Raw genomic sequence first — 12,826 nt, 5'->3', positions numbered from 1 at the left:
TTCGTTTCAGGATCCTTTCGGTAGCTGGGGTTTTAGAGTGGAATTTAAGTTGGAAGCTTGTGGGAATTAAGTTGTTGTCTCGGCAGTTGCGTAGGAACAAGAGATCACATAAGATGGTGGCTCTTCGGATTTCTAGTTTCTCGTAGGTTCTTGTCAGCTGGAAGGTTTCCTCCCCGTAGAGGTGAGATATTTGCTTTCGTAGATTTTCACGGGTACAGGAATGCAGGTTTTGGTGTCCTCGGGTATCTTCCCGTGTAAAAGTTGGGGTGTCTAGGCGACGTTTCGACGAGGTCTCACTCGTCATCTTCAGGCTGGTGCTTTCGGCTTCTTGTTACTGGAACAGAGCAGGATCTCAGTGTTTGAGTTCCTATAAATACTGTAGAGGAGGTATGGTGTATAGCCTCCAATGTTCTGGGCAGAGAGGAAGTTCCCAGGCTAGTGTGCCTTTTCTTCTTTTGTTCCTTAATTGCTTGAGGGATATCTTGAGTGATTTCTTGAGTGATATCCTGAGTACCACTTAGGTGGGTCATTAGGTGTGGATTAGTTGCTAAAGCCTTTGTGTCTTGACCTCTTGAACTTTGTGAAGAGTTTTTCTGAGAAGATGGGTGTACTACATTTAGTTGTGCTCTGGCTTGGCTTCGTGTATAGGGGCGAGCTGTGGTTTTGTGGCCTGTGCCAGCCAGATCTGTGTAGGGATTGCAGGGGGGTGCAGCATCCGGAGGTGCCACCATGGTTTGGCTACTGGATGGTGTCTGTAATTTATCTGTGGAGAGGGTCTGGGTTTGGGTCTGGTGTGGTTGATTGGTGATGGCGTTCTGTGTGCCTCTGGATCTGGTGTCAGTTTTTGTGGGGAGGGCTAATTTCCAGATGTCTGGCAAGCGGGATGTGTCGTCACGCTTGTTCATGTTGTGAGGGTGTTTCTCTATCTCGATGGCTTCCATGATTATTCTCTTGTGGTGATGTTCCATGTTAGAGAGCAATTTGGAGTCTGCAAAATTAATTTCGTGTCCTGTTTCTTTCATGTGTTGGAAGAGACCACTTGACAACTGAGTTACAGAATCTCTCAAATGTGTTAATTGCCAATGGATACCAGCAAAACAGGGTTACGAAGCTAATCCAAAAAGAAACACCCCCCAAAAACCAAGACACAGAAGAAAACAATGGCATGGCCCTCCTTCCTTATATCAAGGGCACTACAGATAAAATTAGCAAAATCCTCCATAAACACAATATCAAAACAGCCTTTTGCGCCAACCAAAAAATAGCCAATATCCTCAGAAACCCCAAGGATAAAATCCAGTTGGAAAACCAAGGGGTCTATGAAATACCCTGCAAAGTCTGCCCAGCCACGTACATTGGACAAACAAACAGACGAATAAATGCACGTATCGCAGAACACAAGAATGCCGTCAAAAAAGAAGAAAAAACTTCCTCTCTCTTCCAACACATGAAAGAAACAGGACACGAAATTAATTTTGCAGACTCCAAATTGCTCTCTAACATGGAACATCACCACAAGAGAATAATCATGGAAGCCATCGAGATAGAGAAACACCCTCACAACATGAACAAGCGTGACGACACATCCCGCTTGCCAGACATCTGGAAATTAGCCCTCCCCACAAAAACTGACACCAGATCCAGAGGCACACAGAACGCCATCACCAATCAACCACACCAGACCCAAACCCAGACCCTCTCCACAGATAAATTACAGACACCATCCAGTAGCCAAACCATGGTGGCACCTCCGGATGCTGCACCCCCCTGCAATCCCTACACAGATCTGGCTGGCACAGGCCACAAAACCACAGCTCGCCCCTATACACGAAGCCAAGCCAGAGCACAACTAAATGTAGTACACCCATCTTCTCAGAAAAACTCTTCACAAAGTTCAAGAGGTCAAGACACAAAGGCTTTAGCAACTAATCCACACCTAATGACCCACCTAAGTGGTACTCAGGATATCACTCAAGAAATCACTCAAGATATCCCTCAAGCAATTAAGGAACAAAAGAAGAAAAGGCACACTAGCCTGGGAACTTCCTCTCTGCCCAGAACATTGGAGGCTATACACCATACCTCCTCTACAGTATTTATAGGAACTCAAACACTGAGATCCTGCTCTGTTCCAGTAACAAGAAGCCGAAAGCACCAGCCTGAAGATGACGAGTGAGACCTCGTCGAAACGTCGCCTAGACACCCCAACTTTTACACGGGAAGATACCCGAGGACACCAAAACCTGCATTCCTGTACCCGTGAAAATCTACGAAAGCAAATATATATATATATATATATATATATATAAAAAACTTGCTAGTGTCATTGCTAAGCAAATACTGGTGAGCAATTGATGAAGGTATGGTCTTTATAGTGAGAGACTATAAAAATGGCACTTTGGTGGCAGTGAGTTTCAGTCCTCTGTTAAACTTTAAACCATGGACCAGAGGATGCCAGGCACTCCTGACTTCCACTGCCTCCCGCAGTTTGGTCAAACTCATGCTGGTAACTTCGAGAACACTGTCCAACCATCTGGTCCTCTGTCATCCCCTTCTTCTTGTGCCCTCCATCTTTCCCAACATCAGGGTCTTTTCCAGGGAGTCTTCTCTTCTCATGAGGTGGCCAAAGTATTGGAGCCTCAGCTTCAGGATCTGTCCTTCCAAGTGAGCACTCAGGGCTGATTTCCTTAAGAATGGATCGGTTTGTTCTTCTTGCAGTCCATGGGACTCTCAAGAGTCTCCTCCAGCACCAGAATTCAAAAGCATCAATTCTTCGGCGATCAGCCTTCTTTATGGTCCAGCTCTCACTTCCATACATCACTACTGGGGAAAACCATGGCTTTAACTATATGGACCTTTGTTGGCAAGGTGATGTCTCTGCTTTTTAAGATGCTGTCTAGGTTTGTCATTGCTTTCCTCCCAAGAAGCAGGCATCTTTTAATTTCATGGCTGCTGTCACCATCTGCAGTGATCATGGAGCCCAAGAAAGTAAAATCTCTCACTGCCTCCATTTCTTCCCCTTCTATTTGCCTATCTATCTATCTATTTCTATCTATTTCAAATGGATAAGGATAGACTAATAAGAAGCATCAGTGCTTCTGTTACTCCATCTGTAAGCAAACTTTCTTCTTCTTTGTGACCAGATTTCGCAAAGGGGACGTGCTCATTACAACGGCGACGGGAGTGATGACTGAGGAGGAAGGAGAAAGGTGGGGTTTAGTACCAACCCATGCCTACGCTGTTTTGGATATCAGAGAATACAAGGTACCCATGGGAATAAATGCTTCAGAGCTTTTGGCAATACCTCCTTTAAATTGGCAGGTTTTTATATTTTTAAAATCTTGCGTTCTCTTGTGCTGCTTAAAAGCTAAAGAATAGGAAACCATGGAACATCTTTTCCAAATCAGCTTTATCCTGATTGTTTTAAGACTTTCAGGTCATTTGATTTCCTGTATTCGTTGGGGGTGTGGGGTGGTACAACTAATGGAAAATGCCAGATATTCCTTATTTTCTTTTCTTCGTTTAGGGGCTTCGATTCCTCCAGCTGAAAAATCCCTGGAGCCACCTCCGCTGGAAGGGAAGATACAGTGAAAATGATATGAAGAACTGGACCCCGGAACTTCAGAAATACTTGAATTTTGATCCCAGAACGGCCCAGAAAATAGACAACGGTAAAGGAGCGAAACACTTGGAGGTTTGAGCAAGCAAGATTTTAAATGGCTCATTTGCCCCAGAATCTTCCCAGTGGAACTGGACTGGAGCTTGGGGGAGTAGGGAGGTGGCCTGATTTTCACAGCTCCTAGCAGGATCAGGTCCAAGGTCAAAGACCTTGGCAGGATCTTTTAGCTTTTACAGTCGTACCTTGGAAGTCAAACGCCTTGCCAGTTTTGACTCCCGCAGGTTGCAAATCCGGAAGTGAGTGTTTTGGTTTGCGAACTGTTTTTCAAAGCTGAACGTCCGACGGGGCTTCTGCAGCTTCCGATTTTTGGAAAAAGATTAGAGGAAGTGATCTAATCCTTCTCTTCCCTGCCACAGTCTCCCCACCATTTCTTGTCTGGCCAGCTTCGCCCATCTCTCTGGCTCCCCCCACTAGGGCTGGATGATATATTGATATATCATCCCAAACTGGTTTGAAGTCCACATTGTGATACTGGTTTCATGATTTTTGACCTGGCAATATATTGCGAATCACGATGTGTGTGTGCTATGTAAAAATCGCAATGGGGGGGGGGGGGACTGTGAAGCCAGCAGGTGCCTCTACATCAGGCATAGGCAAACTCGGCCCTCCAGATGTTTTGAGACTACAATTCCCATCATCCCTGACCACTGGTCCTGTTAGCTAGGGATGATGGGAGTTGTAGTCCCAAAACATCTGGAGGGCCGAGTTTGCCTATGCCTGCTCTACGTTCCGTATTTTTCACTCTATAAGACGCACGTTTCCCCTCCTAAAAAGTAAGGGGAAATGTTTCTGCGTCTTATGGAGGCTGCACAGCTATTGCTGAAGCCAGAAGAGCAAGAGGGATCGGTGCACACTGATCCCTCTTGCTCTCCTGACTTCAGGGATAGCCACGCAAAGCTTCTTGAGCGCAGCTGGAGCACCCCTGCCTCTTTGTTCAAGAGGCTTTACGTTGCTTTCTTGTTTTCCTCTAAAAACTAGGTGCGTCTTATGGTCGGGTGCGTCTTATAGAGCGAAAAATACGGTAGCTCCATCCTTATTTCAGACATCGTGATATATAAGTATATTGTGATGTTTATCTGGTGATATATCACAGTGTTGAAAACCAGGTATCGCCTTGCTTTACTCCCCCACCCCTCTGACTGTACCAGGTGGCTCTAGCAGTCCCTGAAACATCATCATCATCATTATTACTATTATTATTATTAGCTCCAGACAGTCATTTTACTTTCTCAGAGTGCTTCTGGAGGTAAGTGGAACCCAGAGACATTTTGGAGAATTAACAGTGGCTACTGTTTGGATCTTTACCCTATTACTGTAGCAGCCTGCCATATTGGCCCTATCATTTAGCGGGGCTCAGGGCCTGTGAGCCTACCGACCCTGTGATCCGGCCCTAACAGTGTCCCTATGTAGTCAAAACATACACCACATACACACACACACACACACACACACACACACACAGTGGTACCTCTGGTTACGTACTTAATTCGTCCTGGAGGTCCGTTCTTAACCTGAAACTGTTCTTAACCTGAAGCACCACTTTTGCTAATGGGGCCTCCTGCTGCTGCCGCACCGCCAGAGCACAATTTCTGTTCTCATCCTGAAGCAAAGTTCTTAACCTGAAACACTATTTCTGGGTTAGTGGAGTTCTGTAACCTGAAGCTTATGTAACCTGAGGTACTACTGTACTCATAAGGAAGGTATTAGTAGGCTGGGGGGAAACCCAAGATTTGCAGAAGTAGAAAAATAGATGGAGGAGCTCTAAAGGGGGGAGCCCAGAAACAGCCCCATGAAGGCTGTGTTCAGTGGGCACAGAATGCTGAATTTCTGTATGACAGTATGGAACGGCTCACAGTTTTGAAGAATATTCTTCCGCTTTGCATGGTCCATGTCACCATTAAGAAAAAGAATTTTCGTCTGCTGTTATAATTGTTCTCTGTGTGAAATGGATGTTTTATATTTATGAAAAAATAACATGGTTGTGACCAAGTTGCAACAATTAAGGCTGCACAGAAAAAAGCATTTTGGTTCCCGAAATTCATTCTGATTGTGCAGATAAAATATAACTGATTAGAATTCTACAGAACATGGTAACAGTGTGTGAAAACAGTCCAGTTCCCAGGCAGGCACCTCCAGATGATGGAGATGTCTGGCCCCATCCTGGCTCCCAGGCATCTTCACTTGGTTGCCAGTGGCCAATAGCTACGTGCAAAATGCGCCTGGCGCCTGGCTAATTTCTAACACTGCTAGAGGCACATATTAGATTTTGCTTATTGCTGCCTGTGCTTTTTTTCTTTAAAAATGTTTAGGGGTACTCTCATTTTGACTCCAGAAAATCACCATTTTATAGTTCAAATCAGGGAAAATTAAATACAGCAAATGGACAAAAGTACAAATATTCACCAAATGTTTTAGGGGTATGCGTCACCCCAGAAAAAAGCACTGATTGCTGATCTCATCCCCGTCTGCAACAACCCTAGTTACTCAATTCAGAGCTAACGCTGATCAGACGTTAACTGTTGGCTTTCCTTTCTCTGTGGGATTTAAATGCCAGTTTAAGGAGGGAGCTGGTGGCGACATATCAAGGTTAGCTCACTGCGTTGCTGCCTATTAATGGCACACCGGCTAACGGGGTTTATTCTTACACATGCTGAGTGTGTTGAGGGGCCTTTGAAACACCCCCCCCCCCAGGCAGAGCCTTTTGCTCTTGGACTGAGCTTCGGCGACTGAAACGCACAAAGCAGCTCCAGCAGCTGCTCCTCCAGCATCCAGGCTTGCCCTTGACTGAGTTGCCAAGGTCAGCGGAGGCGCTTCTTGCACACACGCTGCTTCTGCCACCCTGAAGCCATCTAGCTGTTTCCTAGCACCCGAAGCCACCATCATTCTGGTGCCGCTTGTGACTTCACAATCGGCTGTGTGCACATCTGCAGCTTGTCTGCAAAGGGAGAGAGGTCTGCTGTGGGCCTTTCTGGAAGCTCAGGGTTAGGATGAGCAAAGAAAGAAGAAGATAATAAACCACAAGATTATTACCAAGTGGAGAGAGAGAGAGAGAGAGAGAGAGAGAGAGAGAGAGAGAGAGAGAGGAAGCAGCAGCAGCAACAACAACAAAAACCTGGCTTTGCTTGCTCCCATTTTCTGATCAGAGGTTTGATATGTAGCAATTGCTTGGGTCCTTTTAGACTCTGGACTTGGTGGTCTTTCAGCCTGTGGTGTTTGGTGGTCAGCCGTTCTGCTGAGTAGGTCCCTAGATCTCTTCCTCCAAGTCCTGCCCTGATGGTGAGGCTGCCACTTCTCAGTGCAAGGAGCTAAGCAGAGACTGTTCCGCTTATTGCAGGGTGCGGGGAGAGGATGATTAAAGGGACAGAGACCGAGGTCAGCCCAGTTCAACAGCTGGCAATCAATCCTATTCAGTAACCACATAACACTGGTCCTGAAAGACCTACATTGGCTCCCAGTACGTTTCCGAGCAGAATTCAAAGTGTTGGTGCTGAACTGTAAAGCCCCAAATGGCCTCAGCCCAGTATAACTGAAGGAACATCTCCACTCTCATCGTTCTGCCCGGACACTGAGCTCCAGCACTGAGGGCCTTTTGGCAGTTCCCTCACTGCAAAAGGTTACAGGGAACCAGGCAGAGGGCCTTTTCAGTGGTGGCGCCTGTCCTGTGGAACACCCTCCCATCAGATGTCAAAGACATAAACAACTATTTGACTTTTAGAAGACATCTGAAGGCAGCCCTTCTTTGGGGAAGTTTTTAATCTTTGATATTTTATGACTTTTATTATTAATAATAATATTATATGGGAGCCACACAGAGTGGCTGAGGAAACACAGCCAGATGGGCAGGGTATTAATAATAATAATAATAATAATAATAATAATAATAATAATAATAATAATAATTTCCTACAGTCATGCCTTGGTTTTCAAACAGCTTAGTTCTCGAACGTTTTGGCTCCCGAATGCCGCAAACCTGGAAATGAGTGTTCTGGTTTGTGAACTATTTTTGGAAGCCAAATGTCTGACAGGCCTTCTGTGGCTTCCAATTGGCTGCAGGAGGTTCCAAGGTCAGCCCAGTTCAACAGCTGGCAATCAATCCTATTTAGTAACCACATAACACCGGTCCTGAAAGACCTACATTGGCTCCCAGTACATTTTCGAGCACAATTCAAAGTGTTGGTATTGAACTGTAAAGCCCCAAACAGCCAATCAGAAGCCTTTTTGGTTTCCGAACATTTTGGTCGTCAAACGGACTTCCGGAACTGATTCCATTCGACTTCCAAGTTACGACTGTATTATCGTTGACTCCTATGATTATGTTAAATGGCTTTTTAAGGAAAATATAGCATGTTTTTTGACCTAGATCTTTTCCTTTGTTTTAGGGATTTTCTGGATTGCCTGGGAAGATCTCTGCAAGTATTACGATGTCATATACTTGAGCTGGAACCCGAGTCTTTTTAAAGAATCAACATGCATTCACAGGTTTGTCCAACGGAAATGGTTGCAAGTTGCAAGTTTACTTCTTTACAGCTGTCCTGGACTAATCCCAGCCCCCAACTTCCCTTGTGAGGGAACAGTACGGTATTTGAGGCTTTCTAATTTAGAAAAACGGTAAGGGGGACATGGTGAAGATGCATAAAATTATGCCCTAGTATGGACGCGGGTGGCGCTGTGGTCTAAACCACTGAGCCTCTTGGGGTTGCCAATCAAAAGGTCAGTGGTTCGAATCCCCGTGACGGGGTGAGCTCCCGTTGCTCAGTCCCTGCTCCTGCCAACCTAGCAATTCGAAAGCACATCAAAGTGCAAGTAGATAAATAGGTACCGCTCCGGCGGGAAGGTAAACGGTGTTTCTGTGCGCTGCTCTGGTTCGCCAGAAGCGGCTTAGTCATGCTGGCCACATGACCCGGAAGCTGTATGCCGGCTCCCTCGGCCAATAAAGCGAGATGAGCACCGCAACCCCAGAGTCGGCCACTACTGGACCTAACGGTCAGGGGTCCCTTTACCTTTATGGAAAAAGTAGACAGGAGAAAAACTACTTCATGAAACTAGAATCCAGGGCCATCAAAGGAAGCTGCAAGATAGGAGAATCCAGAAGAAAGCATTTCCTCATAATTTTATTTTTTATTATGGCGGTACAACTTGGGCATTGTAACTTAAATGTTTGGGAGCATTCGGCATGCAGAATTTGAATATTCTGGCACACCACGCCGCATTTCCGCTTGAGCATTCGTAAGTTTCAGGCTTGCATTTCAACATTTCAACTGTTTGCTTTGTTCCTTGAAAGGATCGCAGCAAATAATATTTTGTACTTCCTGTTGAGATCACTGCTAGCATAAAAGGAGGGATAGCCAAAATATGTCCTCTTAAAGGGTAATCAAGTTTTGTATGAATGAATTGTAATTCCTTTAAACGAAACAGTGACGTGTTTGAGAGAGGAAGCTTGTGTTTATCTCTCATGTTTGGGATTTGTTTGTTTTTTGTTGCTTGATGCTCAAGTTATCTCATATATATATATATATATATATATATATATATATATATATATGCTTTCGTAGATTTTCACGGGTACAGGAATGCAGGTTTTGGTGTCCTCGGGTGTCTTCCCGTGTAAAAGATGGGGTGTCTAGGCGACGTTTCGACGAGGTCTCACTCGTCATCTTCAGGCTGGTGCTTTCGGCTTCTTGTTACTGGAACAGAGCAGGATCTCAGTGTTTGAGTTCCTATAAATACTGTTGAGGAGGTGTGTTGTATAGCCTCCAATGTTCTGGGCAGAGAGGAAGTTCCCAGGCTAGTGTGCCTTTTCTTCTTTTGTTCCTTAATTACTTGAGGGATATCTTGAGTGATTTCTTGAGTGATATCCTGAGTACCACTTAGGTGGGTCATTAGGTGTGGATTAGTTGCTAAGGCCTTTGTGTCTTGACCTCTTGAACTTTGTGAAGAGTTTTTCTGAGAAGATGGCTGTACTGAAATTAGTTGTGCTCTGGCTTGGCTTCGTGTATAGGGGCGAGCTGTGGTTTTGTGGCCTGTGCCAGCCAGATCTGTGTAGGGATTGCAGGGGGGTGCAGCATCCGGAGGTGCCACCATGGTTTGGCTACTGGATGGTGTCTGTAATTTATCTGTGGAGAGGGTCTGGGTTTGGATCTGGTGTGGTTGATTGGTGATGGCGTTCTGTGTGCCTCTGGCTCTGGTGTCAGTTTTTGTGGGGAGGGCTAATTTCCAGATGTCTGGCAAGCGGGATGTGTCGTCACGCTTGTTCATGTTGTGAGGGTGTTTTTCTATCTCGATGGCTTCCGTGATTATTCTCTTGTGGTGATGTTCCATGTTAAAGAGCAATTTGGAATCTGCAAAATTAATTTCGTGTCCTGTTTCTTTCATGTGTTGGAAAAGAGAGGAAGTTTTTTCTTCTTTTTTGACGGCATTCTTGTGTTCTGCAATACGTGCATTTATTCGTCTGTTTGTTTGTCCAATGTACGTGGCTGGGCAGACTTTGCAGGGTATTTCATAGACCCCTTGGTTTTCCAACTGGATTTTATCCTTGGGGTTTCTGAGGATATTGGCTATTTTTTGGTTGGTGCAAAAGGCTGTTTTGATATTGTGTTTATGGAGGATTTTGCTAATTTTATCTGTAGTGCCCTTGATATAAGGAAGGAGGGCCATGCCATTGTTTTCTTCTGTGTCTTGGTTTTTGGGGGGTGTTTCTTTTTGGATTAGCTTCATAACCCTGTTTTGCTGGTATCCATTGGCAATTAACACATTTGAGAGATTCTGTAACTCAGTTGTCAGGTGGTCTTTGTCAGCCAGGCGTTTGGTTCTGGAGATGAGAGTCTTGGCTACGGAGTTTATTTGTGCAGGGTGGTGGTGTGATTGTGCATGTAAGTAGCGGTTGGTGTGTGTTTTTTTCCGGTAGATAGTGTGTCCTAGGGAGCCATCAGGTTTTTTGTAGATTAGGACGTCAAGGAAGGGAAGTTGGTTGTTGGCTTCTATTTCCATAGTGAATTGTATTTTGGGGTGTAGGCTGTTGAGATGTGTGAGGAAGCTGTCCAGTTTTTCTTTCCCGTGTGGCCAAATTACAAAGGTGTCGTCAACATATCTGAGCCAAAGTTTGGGTTTGTGTTCTGACTTGTCTAAAGCATTGGTTTCAAAGTGTTCCATGTACAGGTTTCCCCTATACACGAAGCCAAGCCAGAGCACAACTAATTTCAGTACAGCCATCTTCTCAGAAAAACTCTTCACAAAGTTCAAGAGGTCAAGACACAAAGGCCTTAGCAACTAATCCACACCTAATGACCCACCTAAGTGGTACTCAGGATATCACTCAAGAAATCACTCAAGATATCCCTCAAGTAATTAAGGAACAAAAGAAGAAAAGGCACACTAGCCTGGGAACTTCCTCTCTGCCCAGAACATTGGAGGCTATACAACACACCTCCTCAACAGTATTTATAGGAACTCAAACACTGAGATCCTGCTCTGTTCCAGTAACAAGAAGCCGAAAGCACCAGCCTGAAGATGACGAGTGAGACCTCGTCGAAACGTCGCCTAGACACCCCATCTTTTACACGGGAAGACACCCGAGGACACCAAAACCTGCATATATATATATATATATATATATATATAAAATATGTTTTCTGTTTTACAATTTAGAATATTCATTTAGACAACCTTAAAATATCAATGACTTCTCTTCTTCTCTTTCCGTGGTTAATTTTGCATAATATAAATCCCTGCATTATTACTTCCATCAAAACATTTACACTGTTGAATATATCTTAATGCTGCCAACATTTTCAAGTGTACACAATTTCCCCTCATATATTCAGTAAATGTTTTCCACTCTTCTTTGAACATATGCTCTTCCTGTTCTCTTATTCTATATGTTAGGTCCGCAAGCTGCGCATATTCCATCAGTTTAAGTTGCCATTCTTCTTTAGTTGGGACTTTGCTTGTTTTCCATTTTTGGGCTAACAAAACACGGGCAGCAGTGGTGGCATACATAAATAACCTTTTTTGACACCAGGGAATTTCCATCTGAATTATCCCCAAGAAAAAGGACTCTGGTTTTTTGGGGGGGAAAGGTGCTTTTTAAACATTTTTTCCCCAATTCATTATAAATTATAATAAAATATTTTGTTTCTTTTTTAGTACCTGGGATGCAAAGCAGGGTCCTGTGAAAGATGCATACAGCCTAGCTAACAACCCACAGTACAAACTAGAAGTTCAGTGCCCACAAGGTGGGGCTGCAGTTTGGATCCTGCTCAGCAGGCACATTACAGACAAGGTACCCTTGGCATGGGGACGCGGGTGGCGCTGTGGTCTAAACCACAGAGCCTAGGGCTTGCTGAGCAGAAGGTTGGCAGTTCGAATCCCCGCAACGGGGTGAGCTGTTAACCGGCCTGAGATCTGCCAGGTGAAGGGTGGTATAGAAATGGAATAAACAGAAACAGAATGTAGGTGGGTGGGTGGGTGACTACGGCTAACCAACAAATAACAGATGAATAATAAGAATAATACATAAACGATGACCTAGTGAACAATGCACCTTATTATTGGGTTATTTTATTTTATATATTCTGATTTTTTTGTGTGAACCACCCTGAGACCTCTGGGTGTAGGGTGGTATATTAATAATAATAATAATAATAATAATAATAATAATAATAATAATAATTTTGGTCTTTGCTTTCGCAGGATGACTTTGCCCACAACCGGGAGTTCATCACGATGGTGGTATACAAAACAGATGGGGAAAAGGTTTACTATCCTGGTAGGTGTGTGAATAACCCTCCTCTTCCAGCTCCACCCTACAACCTATGAATACAAAGCTTCCAAAATAATATTAAAAGACTTCTTTTGTCAAGGGGGACATATGATTGAGAAGCTTGTTGTGGAAGCAGGATAGATACAACCATTTCTCTGACGTTTATTGACCGAAGTCTGTGGGGGTCTCATTTGACAGCCTGAGAAGGGTCCAACGCCTCTGCAGCTGACCACTAAATTAGTTCTTGTTGCTGTCCAGCTGTGCCTCTTCTTGTTTCTGACATCTGTTACTTTGCCATTAGCAATCCTCTAGAAATGCAAAATTCTACCTAAAGAATCTCCATCTTCTCCAAAGATGGGGAACCTGAGGCCCTCCAGATCTTTTATTTT

At 44.4% G+C, this 12,826-nt stretch overlaps 1 protein-coding gene across 6 annotated transcripts in view; it reads left to right on the top strand.

Annotated features, from left to right (window-relative positions):
- CAPN7 (calpain 7) overlaps positions 1–12,826 on the top strand; it is an 80,185-nt gene that overhangs the window by 20,922 nt on the left and 46,437 nt on the right. For 4 of the 6 annotated variants that reach the window (XM_077916367.1, XM_077916370.1, XM_077916369.1 and 1 more), the window contains exons 12-16: positions 3,144–3,264; positions 3,527–3,671; positions 8,059–8,158; positions 11,822–11,957; positions 12,368–12,443. In XM_077916367.1, the coding sequence (XP_077772493.1) occupies positions 3,144–3,264; positions 3,527–3,671; positions 8,059–8,158; positions 11,822–11,957; positions 12,368–12,443 (578 nt within the window). The remainder of the gene's footprint in view (positions 1–3,143; positions 3,265–3,526; positions 3,672–8,058; positions 8,159–11,821; positions 11,958–12,367; positions 12,444–12,826) is intronic. The other 2 variants (XR_013390249.1, XM_077916371.1) reach the window with 1 other exon arrangement.

The sequence above is a fragment of the Podarcis muralis genome, chromosome 12 (assembly GCF_964188315.1).
Source record: "Podarcis muralis chromosome 12, rPodMur119.hap1.1, whole genome shotgun sequence".
NCBI lineage: Eukaryota > Metazoa > Chordata > Lepidosauria > Squamata > Lacertidae > Podarcis > Podarcis muralis.
Note: the sequence above shows the minus strand (reverse complement) of the source record. Positions and strands in the feature narration are given on the sequence as shown.